Here is a 27,400-nt window from a genome sequence, read left to right as displayed (position 1 = left end):
GTAAACACACAAGAAAGAGACAGAAATATAGAGAATTAGAGAGAAAAAGAAAAATGAAGAAAAGAGGAGGAAAGAAAAGGGAGAAAGAGTGGAAAATGGGAAAGAAAGGAAGAGAGGAAAGAGAAAACTTACTATCTGAAAGTATTTCGTCCAACCTTGAACGACGCCACTTTTCAAACGCATGCTTTAATCGACATTTTTGTCTTAACCATCTTCAATGATTTTATCTGTATCACCAATCTTTATGATATCTTATCTTTTAAGACGCATGTAATGTTTCGAAATCAATCTGAGTTTCCTCAACTTCCTAATGGTCGTTATCAAGAAACAAACTCCCATCATACCACTGATTCACTTTTTCATTAAAAATATTCCTTAAGCAATCAACAGACATAACTCTAAAAACCAGGGTGGGAATGAACATAGAACACGGCTAAGATTCCCCCAAAGAGACATATATATATTCTGACAGCATAGGTAAACCTTTATCCTGATGCCTCCCTCCATAATAATAATAATACAATACTTACTTATATTTCCATTAGTTTTTAAACTGTAAAGTATTTCATGAGGCAAGTATCATTTCGTGGTTCAAACATGTTATCCGAGCATCTAAAACCAGGAGGGCCTACCTACATATAGAAAGGGTCAGTTGACCTACTGCCTCGAGGTTCCAAAGGAGCCTGTGCGAATATCTAAATAATTCCAATAATCCTTTTTAGAGAGCACCAAGCAAGGAGGGAAAGAGTAAATAACACGGCATCACTTTTAAATTAATATTGTTCACTGCTGAAGAAATAGTAAAAGCTTTATTGGATTGCTGAGGTTTCTGCGTGAGTCACATCCATGAACGTCAGCAGGATTTTTCCCAAGGAGGGGTAAGCAAGATAATTTTTCCGAGGGAAGTGGGCAAAGAAGGAATATTTTCCCCCATAATATCATTACCCCTTCAAATAACATTCCTTCAGCATTAAGTTATATTCCTGCAACGCCCTTATAATAGTCAACATAGAATTCCTGTGAATCAAATGACTTTATTTGTGTGAAGTATATAATTTTAGGTTGACATTAATTTTCCAGTGGGTTCGTGCCTCCCCTTGCCTCCCCTTTCGGGCGCTCATGGTCACACCAGGTCCATAGTGATTACATGTAACAGAATTATTATATATGCCTAATTAATGTTGATGTAATATGTCAAGTACCAACCAAGAAATGTAATAGTTTGTGCCAGGTTGTTTAAAATGCAGAAACTGCCATAATATGAAGTATGTGTTGGGAGTACAATGAATGCATAAAATTATGTTGTATATACTACAAGAAGTCATTAATTCATAGGAAGAACAAGTAATACAGTGGCTCTAAGATACTTAAAAATTCCTTCTTATTAATAAATTAATAATACTATTTTCACAAGATGTTGTGTTCTACAAAAGTATTATTTTTACCTGTTTTCCTTAATAATTACTGAATTAATACATAGAACACCGATTTCATAAGATACAGACCCTCAAGGCAAGTAAATATACAAATCTTCTATTGTTTTAGAAAAATATTTATTTACAATCTTCGAGGTGTCATAGCTAACATATATTTAAGATCTAAACGTGACAGCGCTCAAAGGAGGAAGTTGCTCCAAAACAAACGACTGTCCATCTAGGACTACTTCCACATCCTCTGCTTCTTCCGCGTTCCTATTGTACACCACGACACCAATAGACTCATCTGGGTTCTCAAAGGCTGCTGAGATAAGCGTTCCTGTCTCACCGAAGTTCCTTGGGCTTCCTATTCTGACAGCACCCGAGGAGGCAGCCTTGCTCATGTGACCGATGCCATGGTACTCGATGCTCTTCTCAAAATGGCTGTCGTCGGAATAGAGGGTGAGCGTGCCCCTGCAGTTCTTCCAGCCTCCTGTCCCGTTGTACACTGGTCCGGAGTTCTCGTCGAGGACTATGTTCCAGAGCATGCTGGCCACTGCGCCATTCTGTACTTGCTGGAGGAACAACGTGCCGAAGTTGTAGTCGAAAACCTGTGGCCAATTAGTGACGTTGAAAGTACCAGTGAATTCAGTGAAATAATATTTGGCTCTGGAATGAAAATATACAGTTAGGTTATGTAGCAATACATAGAATTACAATTTATTATATTATGTAGATGCATGTGGAATAGGTAGATGATGTGATCAAATTTTCTTACAGGAAATTAAGAAATATATAGAGCGAAGTAGATAAGACTGTCTTCAATCAGAATTCTGAATAACCTTTCCTTAAGGCATGTATGTACTGTACCACACCAACCCAGTGAGTAGAAGGAAACGCTCATACTAATATCTTGAGAAACTTAGGATATACTTTGTGCGAGGAATAGAATTAGGGAAGATTGATTGCCTATCGGAGATCTCAGGGCTACAGATCGGGACGAGCAAATCTGATCCGTAGGAAATGTATCTTTGAACAGTGGATGATCGATATGCTCTGAACTCGAATAGTACGGAGATTGCAATAAAGAGAAAAAATCTTCAATGTTGAGACCCCTCAAAAGTTTTTTAGCTCCATGAATGTTGATATTTGATGTGTGTGTGTTTGTGTATGCAACAATACTGGCGAATAACTCACGATGATGTTTTCAAAAATAATTTCAACAACAAAAGTAAACGACATAATGACCCAAAACCAATCACCATTATTTCAATACTACGTGCTCAATTAGTTTCTCAAAATATATCCTATAACTTATAAAATAAAACATGCAAAACAAATGGGTAATAAAGTTAATCATGATATTAGACAATATTATGCACACTTGCAGAAACAAAGTCATACTTACTCAGGGTGGATAGAACCTATTGCTAAGGGTACATCTGGATCGCCGCCATAACCGTGATTTGCCCAACCATCGATGTATGGTCTGATATCACTGTTACCCAACACCTCAAGCGGATAAGACAATGTGTTCCAATCATAATCCCAAACAACAATCTTAGTGTCGAGACCAGCTTCTTCAAGCTTCGGACCAAGAGATTTTATCAGATCGATTTCTTGCTGAGCACTTAGAAGCATTGTTGGATATTCTCTCTCCAATACAGGTTCGTTCTGTAAAGATACCGTATCAATGTGAACTCCATTCTCCTCGAAACCTTGAATGTACTTTACAAAGTAATTAGCATAGACTTCCGTGAATTCTGACAGGAAGCTACCACTGTCGTAGTCATTGTTGTCTTTCATCCACGGAGGAGCAGTCCACGGACAAGCCATGATTTTCAAGTCAGGATTGATCTCTTTGGCAGATAATAATGTTGGAATGACGAATTCCAGTTCTGACTCGATGCTGAAGTTGGTTAATTCCGGATCATATTCATCGTCGAAAGTGTAAGCTAAACCTCTGGCCATGAAGTCAGACGCTCCCATTGGTAGTCGAAGGTAGCTGACACCAATTCCTTCTGTTGGGCTGAAAAGTGTCTGAAGCAATTGCTCCCTGAGTTCACTGTAGTGGATGAGATAAGCTGCAGAGTTGGTGAGACCTGCCCCGAAGCCTTGGATGGTTTGGAAGCGCTGAGTGGGATCCACTTCGACTCTTCCAATTCGTGGTTGTGGTCCATTGGAAGAGCTGAGTGGAGTCAAGCAACCTGGGGCTTGTCCAGCATCGGTGTCATTGAAGTGATTCTGAGGGTTGGTTAGCCAGTATTGCAATTGTCTGGTAGAAAGAGAAAATCACAATTACTATTTTTTTTAAACAATAGGCTTGCTACGATTTTGACGTTGATTATTTCAAATTTAACACAATTAAATGAGACCATATGATGGTTAAAATCATCATGTAAAAAGTCCAAGACAGAATTTAGAATGGAAAAATATAATAAGGTGGCTTAAAAATAGGACTTTATCGTGTGTATTTATTGAATTGTCTCTCTTAGATGGAAAATATGCTTCTTCGAAACATGCTAGCCTTAAAGTAATGGTAACTTTATTCTCTATTGAATTTTTTCACTATTCAAGTTCAGCTATGATGGCTAATATTTTGTTGAATTGTTGTTTTAAGTCTACTTTATGCACATAAAGGTTAATCGAGACTGGGAGCCACTATGCCATGTGTCTCCACAGAGTATCGAACCCGAGACCCCTTGATTAAAAGACGGCGACGTTACCACTACGCCGCTACCAGGAGGCCCCTAATGGTTATTATTTGAGGAACAAGTTGATATTCTTAAAAGTATCACAAATAATTCAGACATCGACTATACAGTTTTATAACAACATGCCGTGGTTCCATCTAATGTATCCCTCAAGAAAAGCTACAAAGTTTGAGACTAGATTCATTTTTAAAACACAGTAAAAAAAAATGATAATAATATTTGAAATTATGCTACATATCAAGTTATACAATATTAGTTTATTGGAAATCATCGAGACTTTAATATCAAAAGCAAAATTGCAGATTTGATTTACTTTCAAGGGTAATCTATGAAGTGAACATTCTTTTAGTGATTCAAAATAGTGTATCCCTGAAATATATTTAATTTCTACACATGGATCCATCCGTCATACTCTGTAAAAACACTACTGTCATCTCCAAGAGGACCTTGGTTTTCTGTAGAATAAAAGTACTGTTATTTTAACAGTTTTAATAAAATTAGTTTTCCATATATTGGGAATTTTATGTTGGATTATACTTGTAAAACCTCAGGTGCAGAAAGGAAGTATACATACAAATATCGTTCTTACGTAAGATATTTGAATGAGATCAATTGTACATACAATATTATTTTTGGAAAGTTATAAGAAACACTTACCCCTCTGGACATGCGCAAATAGCGTACTGCACCAATGCTAATAGGAGAATTACCCTCATTTCTGGAAAACTAACCTTCAACATAGATACAGCAATACCTTTATATAAGCTAAGGGCGTGTATAAGTATAGCCAATAGAAATCTGACTTTGTTTCTACACAATAGTTGGTCTAGCCTCAAAAGATAATTTTCTTTATCTTAATTTCATATCTGGTGAATCACTGCAGGCTGTATGGCGGAGTAACAACACTCCAATTGTGAAGCATACAATGACGAGCAAATATTTACAATTATGAAATCATGTTCTTATCACATGAAAAGTTTGTGTTCAAATTCTTCAAGAATGTATCTCTTCACAATAAAGATTAGGCGGAGATATTGGTCCAAATAAAGTATTTATATACTTATCAACAACACAACCCCTCTGGAAATTGTCATCCTTCATTTCAAGTTAAAAAAAGCAGGAAGTTTGTTAATAACAGAAATAAAGTTCACTTGGTTAGTATTCGAACAAAGTAATCAATGTAAAATATGCATTAGATAGAAAAAATGAGTGAAAATTACAGGAACTAGGTTATATTTTCATATTCTATAATTTAATTCAAATAATAAATATTTCCACAGTCAGAAATCGAGAAATTATAATTTTAGATGAGGTCACACAATATAAACTTTGTGAGCATTTTTCTAACTTCTAAGTCCTTTCTTGAAAGACACTTGCAAAAGTTAATAACAAAATACAATAACTGTGCATTTTAGTATAGTAACTATGAAATGTAAAAGTATTAATGGAAAATAGTTGTGCTGGATATTCACTCGGCTTGTGGATGAAATAGCATGATAATAATGAACAACAACAATAAGAAAAAAATCGAATAAAATTTATTTAATTAGGTATATAGCCTATTATTAGCGTAAAACAATAATTTTAACCGTAGTAATTATTATTATTATTTCTTTTACTGTTGTGATCAAGTATTTTAATGTTTATAATTAATATAAGCTTCATTTCAACCTGGAGAAGTCTTTTTAAAAACGGAACTGATGGTAGAAGATCAACATTGCCTTGGAAAATATTAGTAATGTCCCTTATATCTGCATCCAAAGGATCCGGGAAATTGCCAATCTCTTCTAGGTACCTTTGTTTCGCTACATCACTCAAAAATTTCAAGTGATCCATTTTGCTTCCGATCTTTTATAAGAAAATAAGCACGGTGACGATCTGTATTCCACTTGTTTACATTGGAAAATTCGTCAAACCGGAAGTTCTTTCCCCCCCTTCAATAATCGAATTGTCTGATCGATCATTTTTCGTTTACTCAGGAATAACCCACATAGGTGAACACATTACAAATTCATGATGTTTTCATGATTTGTCATATCTACATGGCCTTTGAAGTAATAATGCAATCACATGAGGATTCTCATATACACAAAGATTCAATTATGAATTTTCCCCTTCTGTTAGGTCATCAATGGGTTTGTAATGCTGATATAACTCTTGTGTGCATTTACTGGGTTGTGTATGTGACGTAACTTGTTCGCTACACATTTCAACAGCATCTAATTCTACAGACTTGCCAGAAATATACTTGTCTCTCCTTAATCAAACATTACAGCAAACACAACACGTTTTCTTCATCTCTGTCAGTGTTCCGGACATAAGTTTAATACTGTCTTCAGGTTTCAGGGCCGGATTTGGGGGAGAGGTGATTAGGATGTGAGTGCAACTTCGGACCTACATTTGCAAAAAGGCCTTCATCTGGGGAAAATAATCTTTGAATATTGCCACAAAATGAAAGAAAAGAGACATTAAAATTTATACTGGCAATTTGACATGATATTGCCAAAAGTTATAACAAAAATTATTGTATATGTTGGAAGGGAGGGGGGGGGTACGATGTTGTTAGTCCCGGTCTTTCACATATATACAGTAAATCCGGACCTAACCACCTTTAACAAATGTTCACAGATTGACTTCATTGCAATTTAGTAGGCTTTTTCTTTAAATGTGTTTTATGAAATTAATTACACCATTATATTAAAAATTAGTATTTAAGTGTTGCTTCTAGTTTCAGCTTTTTGTCTATCAATTTTTTGTCCTTGTTTTTAATTTCTCTTGTCACATCTTGTTTTAGCGCATTCTCAAATTTTGTCAATACTTGCATTGATTTTAGAGATCAAGGAGGAAAATAAAATATCAACATATTCTTGTGTTGTAAACCTTATATATTATTGCTATATCATATGCCTTAATATCTAAAATTCACGTTTTATGCTTTTTTGGGGAAACATCACTATACGATCTAAATTTATTATCATGGAGTTAAAAGTTCTTACTAAAAACAGTAGTTTCATCCGCAGTTATTATATCGTCACTACTTGAATTTCCCTGCAGTTACATCAAATGAAGTAAAACATTCACCTCAACTAAGTAAATGTATTTCATAATATTCGTTGGTCTCCTAAATTATTTTAGTACACATGGGATGAGTATAATTACATATTAACAATTAATATATTATACATGCATTTACATGACAATAAATTTATGATCCGATGCAGCAATTGAATGTAACCTATTTCTGTCTATCACCAAATCAGCTAATAGTGTAGTGAATGCTACAGTTCCGTTCGGTAATCAAGGGGTCCCGGGTTCGATACCCGGCGGACGCACATAGTAGTTCGGATTCCACTTTAAACTGTAGGTCCAGTCCCAATTAGCCTTACGGTGCATAAATTGGACTTCAAACACCAAATCAATCAATCAATCAAAATAAATCAATCAAGTTCCGTTCGGTGTACACATTCACGTGATCGAATTCTAATGAAGATCTTGTCATTACAAACTAGAAAACAATCACTTAAGATTCTTATCCAAACCGTATGATTGCATAATAGTGAAGTGCTTTCTCCTATTATATTTTCAAAACGTGAGTTGTTTTAGATAATGAAAAAATATCTTGATTTAAAACTATTGCTTATATATGAACCAATTGAAAGTTTCCTTTGGCTATTTTGTTGCACACGCCTTACTTACAAATAGGATATATTGATTCGATTAAGGCTTTTCGAGAATGAAGATATTTCTTTTTATAGCATTCTTGCACTACGTAACAGGTGCTTGTCCCAAAGGGTAAGTATCCATAATATTAAGAATTTTAGCTAAATGATCACCGAGAACTTACATACCATTGTGTGTGTGAGTGTAATGTATAAAAAGTATCTAGAATTGCCACTAATCACGATTATCATTGTTTTTTTTAAAAAGATAAGCATAGCTTTATGTAAAGTCCTATAATTGTTTGGGTTTTTAATTATTGTATTTGACTCTTGACGTTAATCGTGAAAAAAACATTTTTCTCTTCAGCGTCATGTGTTGATGTAATGGATTAAACTAGGGATGTGACGAAGCCGATTACAGATGTATGGAAATCGGCCGAAATTGACACATCGGCATCGGTATCGGAATCGGCAAAAATCCGATATTTAAACCGGTACAGATTATACTAGAGTTTTTACCTTCTAAGTTTTATATTCTAGTTTTGTAAGATTTATTGAAAATTTGGTTATGATTCGTCATTATTGTAGAGTTTTTGTAATAAAATTATTGCAAACTCATTCAGAGGATCAACCTAACTATAAATCGGAAATAAAACAGTTCATTGCTGAAGCAGGATCTGCTGTTGTATTGGAAATTCAAAAATGAATATTCAAACCTGAAGCAAGTCCTGAGAAAATACTTGGGCATACCTGCTGCATCAGTATTCAGTGATTGAGTGTTCAGTGTTGCTGAACAGATTTGACATAAGAGAAGAAGTAGGTTACTTCCTGAAGTGCTTCCAAATCTCGTGTTTCTGAAGTTGAATCTGGCAGAACAGGAATTCATTTTGCATTTCAAAGAACTGCTTGTACTAATGTTTAATCTCTTGAGAATACATGTTCTTCTTAAAGGTTCACATAACATTTTGTAGATGCATATGTACATTCGCATCTCTTGAGAATATATATGTATATACATATGATATGCAATAGAAATGTACATAGCAAATTTATTTTTGTCATGCTGAAAATAACATCCCATTTCTGTTTAATAATCTTATGTATCGGAATCGGTTAAATATCGGCATCGGTATCGGTTCCAAAAATTATCGGCGAGTACATCGGCATCGGTAAATTTTCAGCTTTCGTCACATCCCTAGGTTAAACATTCTATGTATTCTTATATGTATTTCTACTTTTCATTTTGCAAAAAAATTGCAAATGAAACCATTGAGTAGAATATCGTTGCTATTTCAAAATATTTTTTCTCACAGACAATTGCAATACTGGCTGACCAACCCTCAGAATCACTTCAATGACACCGATGCTGGACAAGCCCCAGGTTGCTTGACTCCACTCAGCTCTTCCAATGGGTCACAAACAAGAATTGGAAGGGTCGAAGTGGATCCCACTCAGCGCTTCCAAACCATCCAAGGCTTCGGGGCAGGTCTCACCAACTCTGCAGCTTATCTCATCCACTACAGTGAACTCAGGGAGCAATTGCTTCAGACACTGTTCAGCCCAACAGAAGGAATTGGTGTCAGCTACCTTCGACTACCAATGGGAGCCTCTGACTTCATGGCCAGAGGTCCAGCTTATACTTTTGACGATGAATATGACCCGGAATTAACCAACTTCAGCATCGAGTCAGAACTGGAATTCGTCATTCCTACAATATTATCTGCCAAAGAGATCAATCCTGACTTGAAGATCATGGCTTGTCCGTGGACTGCTCCTCCGTGGATGAAAGACAACAATGACTACAACAGTGGAAGCTTTCTGTCAGAATTCACTGAGGTCTATACTAATTACTTTGTAAAGTACATTCAAGGTTTCGAGGAGAATGGAGTTCACATTGATACGGTATCTTTGCAGAACGAACCTGTTTTGGAGAGTGGATATCCTACCATGCTTCTAAGTGCTCAGCAAGAAATCGAGCTGATAAAATCTCTTGGTCCAAAACTTAAAGAGGCTGGTCTCAACACTAAAATTGTTGTTTGGGATTACAATTGGACTCCTTCATACCCTCTTGAAGTTATGGGTGACAGTGACACCAGGCCATACATAGATGGATGGGCAAATCACGGTTATGGTGGTAATCCAGACGAACCTTTAGACATATTTGATGTTCATCCTGAGTAAGTTTACTCTCTCACATTTTTAATTATAATGACAAAAATTATAATAAGCACAAAATGTCTTCAGTACTTTCTGTGCTAATTTTAAACTATTGTAAACTACATTTTGGCAATGAGGATTGGATGCAAGTTTTATTACATGTAAATTAAAATACACATTAAGTACATTTGAGAAAACTGGAATTAGTTTTCGCACAAGTAATGACATTCTTAACTTGAGCCCTAACTTTGAGGCAGAATAAAAAAAATCAATTGCATATAGATAACGTCCAAGACTATTTGGCTAAATAACTGTTAAATTTGCGAAATCATAAGAAGTAGCCATTGTTTTGCTTCCAAGGTAGAAGGAGGTTAACAAATGTATCATTAACTTGTACATTTTAACAAACCTGCACATTTTTGGTAGAAAGTGAAATTGCCCCCACTGCCTACGCTAATTTACACCTATTCCTCAAGTGTATAAAAAGGTTATTGATAGGAAGTCCGTAATGTGATCGTTACTGAAGTGGATACTGTAAAATGTAGCAATAAAATAACTTAATCGTGTCATGGAAGACGATCCTAAGAATTATTGTTTACTGGCAGTTGGTTTTGATATCTTGATTTGTTGTTTACTCATATGTATATTTATACATTCCAGCGTTAACTACTATTTTACCGAATACACTGGTACCACTGCAAACACAGACTGGCCACAAGTTTTCGACTACAACTTCGGCACGTTGTTCCTCCAGCAAGTCCAGAATGGCGCAGTGGCCAGCATGCTCTGGAACATAGTCCTCGACGAGAACTCGGGACCAGTGTACAACGGGACAGGAGGCTGGAAGAACTGCAGGGGCACACTCACTCTCTATTCCGACGACAGCCATTTTGAGAAGAGCATCGAGTACCATGGCATCGGCCACATGAGCAAGGCTGCCTCCTCGGGTGCTGTCAGAATAGGAAGCCCAAGGAACTTCGGTGAGACAGGAACGCTTATCTCCGCAGCCTTTGAGAACCCAGATGAGTCTATTGGTGTCGTGGTGTACAATAGAAACGCGGAAGAAGCAGAGGATGTGGAAGTAGTCCTAGATGGACAGTCGTTTGTTTTGGAGCAACTTCCTCCTTTGAGTGCTGTTACGTTTAGATCTTAAATGTATGTTATGTCACGCCTCCCACCCTTGTAGATTATAAATAAATCTGCTTCTAAAAGGGTAAATGATGTTTATATTTGCTTGGCTAAAGAGGTCTACATTTTTAGGAAATAGGTGTTTACATTATTGAGCAAATTCTGAATCGCGTGTTTCGGTCCATTATGTCTACCTATGACCAGGCCTCCACATCGAATGTCGGACCCCTTATAACAAATACAAAAGCGAACCCCCTGACAAACACAATCATATATTTTCCAATTCTCAATACATAATTTGTCATACCATTAACATGAGTTAGATAATAGATCCCTAGATAGAGATTTCCACTCCGATGGCACCTCTCGTATCGAAATCTCTTTCCATCCCAGATTCCATGATATGAGTAAACGTTCTTCTTCTACTTTTTCTTTCTTTCAGTATTCAAGTGCAAATACGAAGCAACCATGTTATATAAGCAATCTGATTGTTTTGATTCATTGATTGACTTGATTTAATTTACTTCGCATTTCTGCCACTTTTGGCTAATAGCGAAAACGAGGATGAGTGATTGAATTGATTGAATTCATGTTTTAAGTCCGCTTTATGCACAAAAAGGTTTATCAAGATTGGGCATGTTGCTTAAAATGGGATCCGAACCACTATGTGCAACAACTGGGTATCGCACCCGGTACCTCTTGATTACAAGGCGACGATGCTACCACTGTGCCATCGGGAAGTCGAGGATGAGTGATAATAAGATGAAATTGATAAAGGGCCACTTCAAAAGAAAATCCGTGCCCAGGTCGGGTCTGATTCATCTGCAAGTTATTTTTATTAGGTAATCTATTAATAAGGTAAACGACACGCAAAGAACAGGTAAAAAATAGTACTTTCTCTTCAATAACATTTTATAAAGTAACACTAAAATTATTTGTAACCTTTGTGTTTCAATTCTGGCAATATGATCTTTGTAACAGGATCAACAAAATGCAAATTTGTTTTACAATTATGAATTAAACCATCGAATAGATTACGAACAGGGTCGCACATTTCTCACTCTATCTGGGAAGTTTATCCATAATTTTCCATACAGGTGGTCCAAGTTCGTAGTGGGTGTAAGTGTAAATCTAGACCCAAAAGTAGAGAACTACAGAAAGATGGTTTCATCATATTTTTGTCCGCATCACTTTCAAGCAACGTGTATTGTTTCTTCATCATAAAAGTCAATGTTATGTCGACCGTGAGCATTCAAGCCCCTGTTTTCACCATGTTCGTCAGATAAGCAGGTGGCAGGTGAGAGAGCAGTGGTTTTCCAGTAGTCAGGACTGCTCAGCATGGTATGTCACGGCAAGGCAGTATCAGATTAGACGCAGCACTTTCAAATAATTCCTCTCTACACAGTCGGATATTTGCTAGTCTCCTCATAGGGTTCGTTCCGAAGGGTAAGTGCGTCACTTTAGATGTCAGGATCCTTGTAGCTTGGCAAATACTTAATCCAGTGGTTCTCGCAAATGTCAGTATAATCGGAGTTTCTATATTTGAGATTTTCGTTGTAATATTGATAGCCAAGATTAGTGTTAGTGTGGGCGACCTTGTCTTCTTATTAAGAGTTTCTCATCTCAAAAAATTCGAGATAAAAAAATTACTATAGCTAGTTCCAACCCGGCCCAGCCTTGCCGTAGGCTAGGTATAGTCCCATCTAGTTCTGCAACACCGAGTCGTCCTTCGTTCATTTGGTGGCACGTGGAGTATTTGGTGCCTGCACCGTTTGCACTACGTTCTGGAACGATGTGTGGTCGCGTAGTACGGGCTTGATGTGATTTGATTTAATTTACTTCGTTTCTCTGACACTAATTGCGAAGATGAAGATTTGTGATGATATGATGAAATTGATAAAGGGACACTTACCAAGAACACTCATGATCAGGCCGGGATTCGAATCCTGGACCTATGCGCGTAGTTAGGTAGGGGATAGGGATGTTGTAAGCCCCCCCAGAACCCGACGTTAGCCTCCCCCTCAAACGCATGTGACATATGCACAAAGAAAATTAAGGAAAGAGAAACCGACCAAAAAATTAGGAAATTGATAATGAAACTTTGCATCTGAGAATTAACGATTTCATGTGCTCCTCTTGTGGTGTGACAGTGACACATAAAGAGAGAAGTTCAAATTATGTTTTGATGCAGAATACAATAGAAGGTAGGTCCAGGGTACGATTCGTACGGGAGACCCCCTTCCCCCGTCCTGAATTATTCCACTATCTGGTTTCAAATGACATTCCAACCAGGGGTACTTATTTCCCACTTACTGAGTATGTAAACTACAGGGTGGCTCAATAAGTCACTTAACACCCTCAGTACAAGGCCACTGCGGCATGGAATTTGAAATTGGCGATGACCAATCGTTATCTGGCCAAGGGGGAACCACATTGACGCCACCCAAACGGTCGGCGGCCATCTTGATGTCCGCCATCTTGAATTCAACTTCAGAATTTTAAATGGGAAGGGGGTCGTGCGACATATCAAAATGGGCTAGAATTTCACGAGAAATGCAATGGTGAAGGTTTTTTCGACGTATCTTTAACCAGTAAAAAGTTATGACTGAATTCTTGTACCAATTTGCTCCTTTTCGAGGTGTTAGAAAAATGCCTTAAAATTTGTTTAGCGCTTCGGTAATGCATCGAGATCAAAGTGACGTCTATGGAGAGACGTTCGCATGCCATTGCACATTATTTTAATCGGATACATCCATGAAGAGCTGTGCATTATGAATGGTTGTCGCGAACAATTTACAGTGTGACGCTTCCATTGAATTAAAAGTCGCAGTGGCCTTGTACTGAGGGTGTTAAGTGACTTATTGAGCCACCCTGTATATTATTTATATCACTGTATGACCAACACTGCATGACGTCACAATATGTTTTGTAATTATTTAGCATAATTTTTTTTTAAAGATAAACTATTGGACATTCCTTTTATGGTATTTTCTTTAGTTCTCTATGAAGTTAAAGTTCATGTACATTTTATGCAGACCATATGTTCCGCACAAGGTTTCAAATTCAGGCGTTGAGCAAACATACTGACACTATTGAATTGAAACCTCTTTGCATGTCATACTTGTTGTCCTTTTCAAGCAATCTTGAAAGTTGTTTGGTCGAGAATATATATTTAAAAGTATAGTTTTTAGGATAATTTTAGGATCTTAAGAAAATGTCTATTGAAGAAAGGAATTAAGGAAACGAAGAATTATGGACTATTACAAATTGAGAACCTCGTAAGAGGTGCGCTACTCTGTCTCTATGTAGGCTTAAGGATAAATTCGACTTTTTATTAAAAGAAGAGTCATATAGACCTAAAAAATAAAGTTTAATTAAGCAAAATATAAAAAAGAACATACGTACTTATACTAAACGCTCACTAATAAGTGATGACATGAGAATGAAGAAATTTTCCATTTAGGTGAGATATCATTCCCCAGTACAGTTCAGTTAAGTTTAGCGCTCTATACCTTACGTATATAAAATACACATTACACCGTTAAGCAATTTTTTTTTGATACAACGTTACTCATTAAATGTTGGCAAAAGTGGTTCCTGTTCAATCCTATTTTTGTTTCTGATTAGCCAATAGGCAGTACTGGACTACAATCTGAAGAAACGAAACTTGGGATGGTGTAGATTTCTGTTCCATTTGATATAAAGATTAGATATTAAGCAATAACATTCAATTATAAGCGTGCATAGGTAAAAAATATTTTATTAAAATTAAATTAATTGACACCAATTACTAAACAATATTCTGGGGGGCTGTTGACAAATATCTTTAAGATTATTGAGTTAGTAAACCAGTCTGATAAAATAACAAATCGGACCTGGCTAGTTGGGAGAGACCTACACAAGACAATATTTCGTAACCTGCACAAAATGCTGAACATTGTACAGTGTCTGCAACGTGTATTCCCATTTAGCCGAATCCCCTTTTCCCGAATGGCCCAGAGGCTCATTATATCAGATTTCACACCTAAGTAAAATTTTCGGCGAAAGGGGAATTCCCTTTTTGCCGAATCCCCTTTCGCCGAATATTTTGAATGAAGCAAATTTTCCATCCACAGGAGAATTTCAGGTGTTTGAGGCCAAAACGCAGCTGTTTAACTTTTGTGGTGGTGCATGAGCATAACTGTTCTTTGTGAGTTTCTCTTCATCAATATCATCGCTTATTAAGTACATCAGGTGTATATCAAATAGAGTCCTTAGCTTCCTCTGGCTACCAAGGTCAAGATTGAGGACAGGAACTTGTGGTTGCTTAGCGTTGACAAGGCTAGAGCCTTGACCATGATAATTCTAGGAAGTATAAACTGGAAAAATGATATCTCTCTGATATCATCTGTCCCCTAAAGACAAGGCCAAGTGACCATGAACCTCCCCAATCGAGGTCCCTAGGAAGGACTGATAACTATCATAGCCACCAGGATGGATGCTTTCTAAGATGGGCTGAAGGCCAGGACATGGTAATTGGAATAGCTAAATACTCTGAATTTTAGGGATTGGGACCCTGTGCCCGATTCGCTGCTACTCTGGCTCAGGAGAGGATGAGAGATAATTTCTCTAAGTAGAATATTACTTAATATAAGTGTAACCAGTGTGGTATTTAAGAAATTTCCAGTGGGGGGAAATTCTACTGAATGTCCAGGGACAGCATGAGATAATGACTTCAGCCATATAACATATCCCGCCCATGGATAAAATTTAGCAAGCAGGGGAGGGACACAAGTACCCAGAGGGGGGAAATCCACCCATTCCTCTACAAATACCACCCTGAGTATAACTTATACTTCGGGTTAAGTTTGAGTCACAACTTAGAATAATTTGATAGGAAGTTATTATTATGTTTTACTTATACTTAATCATATCAAAAACTGGTGAATAATATGTCTCCCGGCGGAATTTCAACCCCATACTGCCATACAGCCTGGGAATCCTAGATTTGCGATAAATTATCCGAAAATCAGACCGATTTTTACACATGTCTCTTTGCAAATGCTTCCATCCTTCCCATGATTTTTGTTTACCACCAAAATGAAATGACCTGTTTCAGGACAGGTACTGGGCACAGCCACAGAATTTCTTACCCGTTTTTTTTTCTTCCTCGCTATTTCCATGCACATACTGTATGAATTCACCCTTTAATAGCATGTAAAAATTATATTTTGGGGGACCTTTGACATTTTATAGGATATTCAAACCCGATAGCCCCCATATACTTGACTGAAATGAAGTATGCAATACATTCTTGGCTACATTATGCGTAGAAATATTATCTTACTCGATATGAACACACAGAAAAATCTAAGATGAAACTTGATTTATCCAAACTGGAATAAAATGGACATCTTTGATCCTTAACAGGAAGTAATACAATGAGCGATTGCATTTAACACAGAACGCAAAATAATATGTACAATGATGTAAATCAATAAACCTATGAGAGAAAGAAATGAATTTGTAACTGATGCATAAAAAAGCAAATATATTGTGATCCTCATACATCAAATTATGCATTTGAATTCATTCGAACGTTTTGAGTAAAATATTATTTTGAGAAAATTAAGAAAAATATTTTTTCTACGCCCAGTAATTTACAGGTAAATTACGCATAATTTATGTAAAATAATTATCAAGTAAAAAAAATGTCCAACTCAACCATGGTTCACTTTGGCCCACCCTTGGCGTCGATCCTGAACCCAGCAGAGAATAATCGCATTTACAACGAACAATTGTCACATTCTTTTTCTAGCATCAATTACTGAGGAAAGGTATAGTAGACAAAATCATGTGGCAACCCAGAGACAAATGCAGTATTTCTTCCCACTAATAACGAGAAGATTTCATATTTGTTATTTAGTACAAAACTTTCTTAATTGTAAATTAGAATGGAAGCCTTCTTTCACACTTCATCAACAATTGCATTCCACTTCCATTATGCACACGATTGTCGCCATGTTCCGTTTACACTACGTACGCGTATTGCACAGTCCAGTAGCGTACGCAGGATTTCATGAAGGGGGGTGTTATTTCGAAAACTTTCTACAAATTCACATTACCATTATTGTATTATACTTTAATTAATAATAATAATAATAATAATAAATTAACAATTCTTATAATTAATTAATTAATTAGTTTAATTACTACTAATAATTACTACTAATGCAGCTGCTATTTATGAAAGAAATAGAACAAAATTACATTTCTTTTGTTTTTTTATTACAAAAGTGAACGGTTATTTGTATATGATAAGTGAGACATTTTAAGTGTGAAGAAAATCCATAGAAACAAGCAAATATATTAAATTTATTGAAATAATCGAAATATGAAACTCATTCAAGGAGCCGCGCTGGTCTAGTCTGACAACTTCGTGGGATATCCGGGTTCGATTCCCGGAATTGGTTGGAATTTATCCAGCCTTGTCTCCGCACCCGGCCTCATAGCAATGGGTACCTGAGAGCAACCCTGGGGGATGAAGGCTGCCGGAGTATGTTGCTGATCACATCACCTGCAAAATAGTTCGAGATCGAGAATCTTTGGGGCCCACCACACCACTACGTGTGCCTTCATGGCACGGTGCTATATGCACGGGGGAATTTACATTACCTTTACCTATGGAACTCGCCCAGGATGATGATGAAACGCGAGAATACATGTTGCTAAATTCCACTGAGTCTATGTTTTCGTTGAAAAGTAAGTTTATAGACATTCCAACACATTTATCACTTCTAGGTGATTCACAAAACACTTCTTCAACATTATTTAATGATGTGGATGTAGACTCAGCATCACTTGAGAGTTCACAAGGGGATGTGAAATCAGTACCGGGAAGAACGTTTGCAATAAGGTCGGCACACTGCGACGAAGCAAGGAATTTTCACAATTCTCGCGAGAGTCACTGCGCGATTTTTTGAAAAAAAAAAAAAATGCAAAATTGAACTTTGTGGCCGCTTATAGATTGTGTTTGGAATGTTGTGTTTTTCTTCATGCTGCATGGGAATAATAATTCAAATTATTATGATTAGTAGTAGACTATTATTATTATTATTATTATTATTATTATTATTATTATTATTATTACTGTCGCAGATCTTTGACTGTGATAAATTAGCCATTTTTAATTTTTTCTACAGCATTTTCCATAATATTTCAAAAGCTCAAGGGGGGGTTAAACCCGGTAACCCCCCCCTTGCGTACGCCACTGGCACAGTCTACAGCGTCTATACCTTAAGCGGTTTAGTCACGAAACCAGTACGAAAATTTCTGGATCCAGAACCAGCTTTTTCACCCAATCATGATTTGTCGTTATCGTCGTGATAAAAAAAAGAAAAAAGAATACTTCTTTCAGAAAATAACATGTACAATGTTGTAAATCAATAAACATATGAGAGAGCGAAATGAATTTGTAACTGGTGCATAAACAAGCAAATATATTGTGATCTTCATACGTAACTTAAACTATGTGTGAGTATGTGTATGTTTTCCTATTCTTTTCTTTTTCTTTATAGTGCAACTCTCCAAAGATGCTTTGAAGACCATCGAGTGCAATGTGTATCCACCGGAGAAGTTTCATACTCTGTTGCATTGGATTTTTGCTAACAGTAAACTTGTATATTAATATAAGGAGAGAAATTGGCGTCTTCAACACATTAAACCAGGTACCGGAGTTAGAAACTGTGCCATCCCAGGCAACAACTCCTTTGCAAAAGCAGAAAATAAATCTTGTTCTTACCAAGAAAACAACTCATGATGTGCCAACCAATAAAACAACTCCATTTCTGGTCCCTTGTCCTAAAAAAGGAGTGGTAACTGTCGTCGATCATGGGCGCCTAGGTAACAAGATATGGGAATATGCCTCACTATGGGCCGTGGCGAAGAAACTCGACCTAGATCCCTATGTACCACACTCACTCTTTAAAGCTTTGCAGAAAGTATTTCGGAATCTAACAGTTCCCTCCATAGACACTGTAAAGCATTGCAAGAAAGACTTTGTGCTTTTGTACGGGAACATGTTGTTGAAAGAATACATTGCCCTCGTGAGGGAAGTTCTGTATTACCAGAAAGACCTGAAGAAAGAATTCGTATATCGTGAAGAGTATATTGAAGCCGCTGTTGAACACTTTGACCACGTAAGGTCGTTAATTCATAAGAAAACAAATGAGGAAGTGACCTTTATTGGAGTTCACGTCAGGAGGACGGACTACATCAAGCAGATCGAAGTCCTTTACAACTCCAAAGCAGCTGGAAGCATGTTCTATCTAAACGGTATGGAGTGGTTTCGTTCGAGATTTCGCAATGTGGCATTTATGGTGACAAGTGTTGACGTGAAATGGTGCAAGGAGAACCTCAAAGGTGACCTCGGTGATGTCTTCTTTGTGAATCATTCTGGACCTGACGATCATATCTACGATCTGACACTTCTTTCGATGTGCAATCATTCTCTGTTCGATTATGGGACGTATGGCTTATGGGGTGCAATCATGGCTGGTGGTGAAACGGTGGTTTATGATACAAAGAACGATTTGTATCTTACAGAAGTGATACGAAACTTTCCTGGGTGGCATTTCATGACATAGCAGAAGTTGTACACTTGAGGATGATTTCAGAGATTGTATGAAATATTGACGTATCTGTTGAAATGCTGTTGTTGATTCATTAGTTCTTTTAATATTAAGAAAGAAGTTTCCTTGTAATTCGTAATTGGCACAGGAAGTTCTCTTAGACATTGTTCGTTACTTCAAGTGAATGTGTAACACATACATGCATTACTATTCATTTAATTTAATTGTATTTGATATTATTGACTATGCATCTTGTATTGGTATTCTTAGAGATATTTATTTGTGGTGTCAACGAAAAAAAATCTCAATGAAAAATGGAGTTGATATGACTAATATTAGAGAAAACAATAACATTCTTTGCTAATGTATATGTGTGTGTGTGTATATATATATTGTAACGATTGATAAATTTTGGTAAATTTCTTTATTATTCAAATTACTTTTCGATAGCCCGCGTATAAATTCTTTTGTAGTCTAATCTTTTTGAATGTATATTTTATCCTTGATAAAATTTGTAACGCAGTTTCTGACAAGCGAAAAAGAACGCAAAGCAAGTTGAAGCTTGCATTCTTTTTCTTTCTTAACAACAATGGGTTCCTTTTCGTTCGACGCTGCGCGTTTTTGTGAGTTTTGCTGCATTGTGTTTCTCGATATGCTTTTTCAACGGGGTATAATTGTTTAGGCTAAAAATAACTTTCCATGTGTCTAAATCTTTTGTTCAGGGAATAGAATTGCGCAATTCCGCGACTATAAATACCAGCCGTTTTGCTGGCAAAATCATCAGTTGATCAGTATATTCCGGAATCTTTAGGTGATTAAATCGCTTGTCGAGGTCCAGGGCTGGGAGATTACGGGCGTTGTGTGGGGAGTGGCTGGTCAGCTCTCCATTCCACAATGTCCGAGGTTTTCCGTAAGCCACCTTTTAGGATTTGTGCTGGTCAGCATGATACTTAAAGGGGATTTTGGCAGGCTTATAAATAATTAATTCATATATAAATATTTAATCTTAATAATTTAAACTTTGAAATTATTCATACATTTTAAATTCTGTCGAAGTTGGCACTGGCCAATGTGGCTCCGATGTAAATTCAAGATAATTCAATTAGGCTCATCAAAGATATACATCCTTCTCGTCGAGTTAATTTTTATTCTAAATCATTCTGAATTATCCTGGTCAGGAGGTTCAATTAAATAAATTTGATTCTTTTTTAGTTTAATCCGAGAGCATACCTCTGGTCAGAGGGTGCCTTTTAAATCTGATAGCGTATATAGTTTGCATGTCCGTTTTAAAGTTTGAGTATCCGGAACGTTAAGGAAAGTTTATTGGTTTCTCTTATTTAGGTTTATATTAGATGTAATTTTGAAACAGTTATAATAGGTGACTGGTCGAGTATGTGTTTTTCTAGAAATTCATTTAATGTAAAAGTCCATTGTTTTGCTTTTGCAATGTGAGTAGCCAAAAAGGGTAGACATAGAGTCCCCTATTATGTTAAGGAATTCCACGTGGACATTTGTAATTTGTGGCCGAGATATGGCTTTGATATTGGGTATAGAAAGGCTTCCCTTATATTTTGTTATGAATGTTTTTGGAGGTTGACCCTGAAGATGGTAGTTTACCTCATGAGTTCTAGAGAACATAATGCAGATGTGAAAATATGACAGAAGCACGAATAGAAATTTACGGAAGGATGTTATGCAAATTTTTCTTTGGTTTTGGTTAATAGTAATTTTGTCGACCTTTAGTTAATAATTTGTCACCCATTATTTGAAACCAAGTTAAAGCTGTGTTAGTTCTATGATGGGATATGGACATGTTATATAAGAGAGTGCTCTCTGGGTTTTATGTTTACTCTATAGCAAGTTTCAGTCTATGTTACGGAAGTCGTTATTGATCTAAATTTTATCATGGCATTGTTGTAGTTTTCCTTTTGATCAGAAGTTTGTATATTTTTCTTTTAACATAACTATGTTTGAATTTGTGAATAAGTTGATTAAGGTTTAAACGGAGAACCTTCTCTCATGTTAATTTTGGAAAGTTTATTGGGAATTTGAGATGTAAATAAATTTGTAATCGTAATGGGCATTTCCTTATAGTAAATTTGGTTCATAAGTACAAATTAACTGGCCTCCTTTTGGTTTGTTGAGGTGTCCCGCCGTCACTGGTCAGTGAGACGGAGGCTTTATCAATACATAAGATGTCAGTTTGGATTATGCTGATTTCGCTCGCGATTCGCATGCGTATCCTCACTGGTCAGTGGGATGCAGGTGTGATCACGATGGAAGTTTTACCTACTTTAGAGTTAAGGTTCTTGGTTAAGTAAACATAAATGATTATTATTATTATTATTCAAAAGCAGACCCTTACCCGAACTTTGGGATGCGGGGTCTCATGCCCCGCAGGAACTGAGAATTAGTCGTGGCATATATTATAAGAGAAAGATAATTGGTAGGCAGCGACGCCCGGTCTTGGTCTTTCGAGGGGACCGAGTCGGTGCGTCGTGTGCTAGGCAACGTGGGCCAACCAAGCTTACCTTTGCAATATATATATATATATATATATATATATATATATATATATACACACACACACATATATACATATACTTAATTAATTAACATTTCAATTTCTACCAACAAGAGCAAGATATCTAGAAGACAGAAAGAGGTGTCGATGCATTACATAACATCTCTTCAGCCTCATGTACACACCATTATCACGTGAGTTCAGAAACAATTTAGTTATCTTCTCTTTACCTAAAGATAACATACGTTTTCAAATTGTGTTCATGTTCAAATATTGAATTCTGTTTATGCGTTTCTTATGTCATTTCACATGTGTATGAACACTCCCATTATCCACCTAAAGTTCAGTTGTCTTTTCCGCATTGGTCACGTTCATATCACGTTCTTTCTTATCTAGTGTTATTGTAGGTCATGTGGGCGTGGAATAGTGGTCATTTCTACAGAACTATTAATATTATAATAGTGTCTTCATTGCATATACTTATTCTTTGTCCGCTCTTAGAACGAAGTTAATGTAAACAAATACATGTGACTCTTGAGAAACCCTATTGGTTATTTCAATGGAAGATGTACAGGTATCTTGCACGTAGGAATATAGTGCATGGGAAAAATACCATTCGACGTAGCTGCTATATCGTGAAACGCAGTTATGGGGGTCACTAACAATAAAACAGGCACTTAACAGTATTAAATACAGTCATTGTGCACTATACAAGCATGTGCTTTTTGGAGCCTATATGGTACGCCAATCGATATGGCAAGTAGTGACCGTAACGCGCTACGAAACCAGAGGTTCCAGGTTCAAACTCTTGTAAAGAAGGGATTAAAACGCCTTATCGAAGAATTTTAAGGTCGGACAGGGAATTTTGGGGCACTACTAAGGGAATTTTTTTAGTGAGAGGCAGAAACAACATTGGAACAGGACAACCAGAGATGGAAGCGATGTGATCATGGGTGGGCTGTGATTCCAAGCATAAACTCAAAGGATTCTCAACATTGCTTTCCTGTTATATTTTTGTAAGGCTTTGAATAAGTATTTGAACGTGAGTTACATCCAACATGCCAGAAGTTTCGGATTAGTTCGAACTCTAAACCTACCCTTTAAATACAGCCATTAATGGAATTATGTGATAAAAATCATACAAGTAACCAAACCACACCATACATCAACAGCCTATTGTTACAGAATACGATTGTGATACGATCGAAGAATGCTCCTTATCACCTTAAACGAGATTCTTCGTGTGGATAGCAACGTGATGTATCTTTTTTTTTTTTTTTTTTTTTTTTTTTTTTTTTTTTTTTTTTTTGCTGCCGATCAAAATATATCACTGTAGATGTGTTGTCCACATGCAAGATATATTCATCCTTCCAGAAACTTTAACGTGATTGGTTTCTTCTCAGCCAGACCCATTTATAAAAGTAGCAGGGACAAAACTGTTGTCAGCATATTCTATGCATCATGTCAAATATGAATTCTGCGATAAAAGTGTTCATTCTCTGTGCATGTCTTCATGCTGCTCTTGGAGCATGCCCTGAAGGGTAAGTTTTGCTTAGTATATACACATAAAAATTTAGGATCTTATACAGTTAACTAGTTATCTCACAGTCTATTAAACACAATGTAGATATAAATCATGGTTAAATTGCAGCAAAGGCTTCACAATCTTCACTTGACGATGAAATAAGACGATATAATTAAAAACCTGTAGGTAAACTACAAGAACAACATAAGTTTGCCAATTATTATTTATATCCCGAAGAAGTGAGTGCCGTTTATATTATGTAAGGTTGGTAATTTTTTTCCAAACCAGAGAAAACAATTCCGACTTTATACATGAAAAGCATTTTATCACGAGGAGACAAAAGGTGAAGAATTAATTTGTCGCCAAATTTGACAGCAATATTTGCGTTCGTACTCGGAATCCCCGCACTAATGGCTAATTGAGAACTGCAAGACTTTTTTGTGATATGCACAATTATTCAGTGCTGTATTGGGCCTCCCTGATGGCGTAGTGGTAACGTCGTCCTCTTGAAATCAACGGGATCCCGAGTTCGATACCCTGTGGAGGCACATAGTTGTTTGGATACCACTTTTAATAGTAGTTCCAGGCTTGATTAGTCTATCTGTGCAAAAAGTGGACTTAAAATATGAATTCAAATTCAAATATTTACGAAGAAAGTCTAAGCTCATGTGCACTACCATGTATTGTCCAAAGACTGTTTTTCATATAGTTTTGGCTTCGATACTACATGAAAACTTCTTCTTTACTTTATCCTCTTACTCATGTCTTGTTGCCCAAATATTGATGCCGGCCTCCGTGGCCAACAACTTCAGGAATCCCGGCCTGGATATGGGTGTCGTTTGTGAGTGTCACTTTATACATTTCATCATATCATCACTCATCTTCATCTGCACGATTAGCAAAAAGTAGCGGAAAGAGAATTGAAGTATACCATATCAATCAATCAAATGTTTATATTTCAATGTTATGTATGTTTAAAATTTAAAAGCTAGTACTGTACCTTATTGACCAGTAAGCTACAGTACTAGCTTTTAAATTTTAAACATACATAGAATTCCAGTAATAAAGTTAAAAAATAACATCACTTCTGCAGGCAACTCGAGTACTGGGTGACCAATCCTCAGGATCAGTATTCCGACCCTGATGCAGGACTGGCCCAAGGATGTTTGTCTCCCGTTGAAGCGGACAAAGGACCAACTTCCAGACTGGGAACGGTGGAGGTGGACCCGACCCAGCAGTTCCAGACAGTGTACGGATGGGGAGCAGCTCTCTCCAACTCTGCAGCCTACCTCATCCACTACAGCAGCCACAGGGAGGAGCTGCTGCAGATGCTGTTCAACGTGACGTCAGGGATCGGAATAAGCTTCATCCGTCTCCCCATGGCAGCCTCCGACTTCATGGCAAGGGGTGACTACTACACGTACGACGACACCTACGACCTGGAGTTGGCCAACTTCAGCATCGAGCCAGAGCTGGAGTTCGTGATCCCAACCATCCTGGCCGCCAAGGAGATCAACCCTGATCTGAGGATCTTGGCCACTCCTTGGTCAGCTCCTGCGTGGATGAAGACCAACAACTTCATCGAGGGTGGCTACTTCCTCACCGAGCTCACGGACGTCTACGCCAACTACTTCGTGAAGTTTCTTCAAGGCTTCTTGGATGAAGGTGTCCACATAGACGTTGTGACATTGCAGAACGAGCCGTTGTTGGAAGTTCAGTACGCCTCGATGATCCTCAACGAATCTGCCGAAATAGATCTCATCAAATCCTTAGGACCTAAATTGGAAGAGGCAGGACTGGACACCAAGATCGCCGTCTGGGATTGGAACTGGGACAATCCCAGTTACCCAATAGCAGTGATGAACGACAGCATTGCAAGTCAGTATATCGACGGTTTTGCAGTTCACGGATACTCTACGTGGGAACCTTCTGACTCTCAGATAATTGTTGATGCATTTCCCAAGTAAGTAGTCATAGTGTAGTACGACAAGTCACATTGTTCTTTCCAATAACTTTTATGAAGTTTGGGTATTCTTCTTTGATATTGCCAACGAATTTTTACTATCACTTAACTTATATTACTGTTGCATGTCCATTTAAATGAATAATATACATTATTATAGTTTTAAATTCATAACTTGTTGCGTTAATTAAAGTTGAATACCATACTTAATTTTTTCAAGATGTATTCATAGTACCTGATCAGATATCTGAAACAGACATTGTATGTAAATAACCTAGTGATTGTCTTTGAATATAGTTTCACAACAACGATCGGTTTACAAATATATCGAATCTAAATTCAAAGGCTTATAAAGTTCTTCATTTTTGATTACAAACAATTTGGAACTCTTCTGCTGTGTTTAATACATGCTACTTGAGGTGTTAAACGTCCTAAATTGCCTTACTTTTTAAACAACTTCTTTATTAATAGAAACTTAAATGTTGCCACAGAAAGGAGATATTTCATAACGTTGCCAATTCATAGAGTTAAATAACTTATTTTTCTTACTTTTTTATTCTGTTTCACAAGTATAAGTTTATCAATTTACCTTTTTGATTTAATGTATATATTAAATTAAAATTTTGAACATTACAGCTACATCATTTCTTCTATTCTTGTGCAAAATGGATAGTAAATAATCACTGTTCAAGAGAAATTGAAGCAAAGTACCATTTTCGTAATTCTTCCAGCGCCAACTACTACGTGACAGAATTCAGTGGTTCCACATCCAACACGAACTGGCCAGAGGTTTTCAATTACATGCTGGGATCATATTTCCTGCGGCAAGTGCAGATCGGTGCTGTCAACGGAATCCTTTGGAACTTGGTCCTGGACGAAAACTGGGGGCCTACATACTCCGGAGGGGGCTGCAAGACATGCCGAGGGGTAGTCACCCTATATTCTGACGACAGCAGAATCGAAAAGAACATCGAGTACCACGTGATAGGACAAATGAATAAGGCTGCTTCCTCGGGTGCTGTGCGGATAGGGAGTCCAGAGTCTTTTGGACAAGATAAAAACCTCAAATCTATCGCATTCCTAAATCCAGATGACACCATTGGTATCGTTGTGTTTAACAGTAAGCAAAGCCTACCGGAGGATGTTGACGTCACTCTAAATGGGCGAACGTACAGTTTTGGTCCGCTACCACCTCTCAGTGCAGTCTCATTCAGAATGTAAGATAGAAGCAATTACTACTTATACAAATGAACCAGATAAAAATCTGTGTATGTAATACATATTTTTGTGTTTCCAAGCTCATGCCTCTGTTTTTTTTAATATTGTAGAGGAGTTTGTGAACATGTCAAGGTCTTACCACACTCATGGCAGACGTGAGAACTGTAACCACTTTAAACCCAATAGTCTTGCTTTAAACCACCCCAAGAAGTATATGCTTCCCTCTCATTATCTCGAGGCGTTTCCGATAAAGGTGACACAAGCACAGTATCGATATTTCCTTCGTCAATTCAAGTTAACAACTTGATCGTTATCATGGACTTAAAAGACTCCACTATGCTTTGCTCACACAGTTCACAGATTTTGTGCTTTCACAAACCGTGCACGTGTCTTATCATTTAGGCCTTTGCAAACATTAATATACCTACCGTTTTTGTTCATTGCATGACATTAGGATTACATGTGCGATTAGGAGGGCGAGGGGGGCA

The 27,400-nt window shown here is 37.1% G+C and overlaps 3 protein-coding genes across 3 annotated transcripts; 2 read left to right on the top strand and 1 right to left on the bottom strand.

Annotated features, from left to right (window-relative positions):
• Positions 1–1,558: 1,558 nt before the first annotated feature.
• Positions 1,559–4,906, bottom strand: LOC145987270 (uncharacterized). The gene is made up of 3 exons (XM_083121785.1): positions 4,787–4,906; positions 2,824–3,690; positions 1,559–2,084 (listed from the first exon to the last, which is right to left on the bottom strand). The coding sequence occupies exons 1-3, from the start codon at positions 4,867–4,869 to the stop codon at positions 1,592–1,594; spliced, it is 1,443 nt and encodes a 480-aa protein (XP_082977911.1). The 5' UTR covers positions 4,870–4,906; the 3' UTR covers positions 1,559–1,591.
• Positions 4,907–7,810: 2,904 nt separating this feature from the next.
• Positions 7,811–11,119, top strand: LOC145987271 (uncharacterized). Its single transcript, XM_083121787.1, has 3 exons — positions 7,811–7,921; positions 9,102–9,965; positions 10,606–11,119. The coding sequence occupies exons 1-3, from the start codon at positions 7,863–7,865 to the stop codon at positions 11,096–11,098; spliced, it is 1,416 nt and encodes a 471-aa protein (XP_082977913.1). The 5' UTR covers positions 7,811–7,862; the 3' UTR covers positions 11,099–11,119.
• A 12,505-nt stretch (positions 11,120–23,624) lies between these two features.
• Positions 23,625–26,941, top strand: LOC145987269 (uncharacterized). The gene is made up of 3 exons (XM_083121784.1): positions 23,625–23,747; positions 24,825–25,694; positions 26,426–26,941. Exons 1-3 carry the CDS (start codon positions 23,668–23,670, stop codon positions 26,913–26,915), a joined length of 1,440 nt encoding a protein of 479 aa, XP_082977910.1. The 5' UTR covers positions 23,625–23,667; the 3' UTR covers positions 26,916–26,941.
• Positions 26,942–27,400: the final 459 nt, after the last annotated feature.

This window comes from Lepisma saccharinum, chromosome 4, assembly GCF_977018435.1.
Source record: "Lepisma saccharinum chromosome 4, izLepSacc3.1, whole genome shotgun sequence".
NCBI lineage: Eukaryota > Metazoa > Arthropoda > Insecta > Zygentoma > Lepismatidae > Lepisma > Lepisma saccharinum.
The sequence above is the reverse complement of the archived record's forward strand: the minus strand, read 5'-3'. Positions and strand labels throughout refer to the sequence as shown.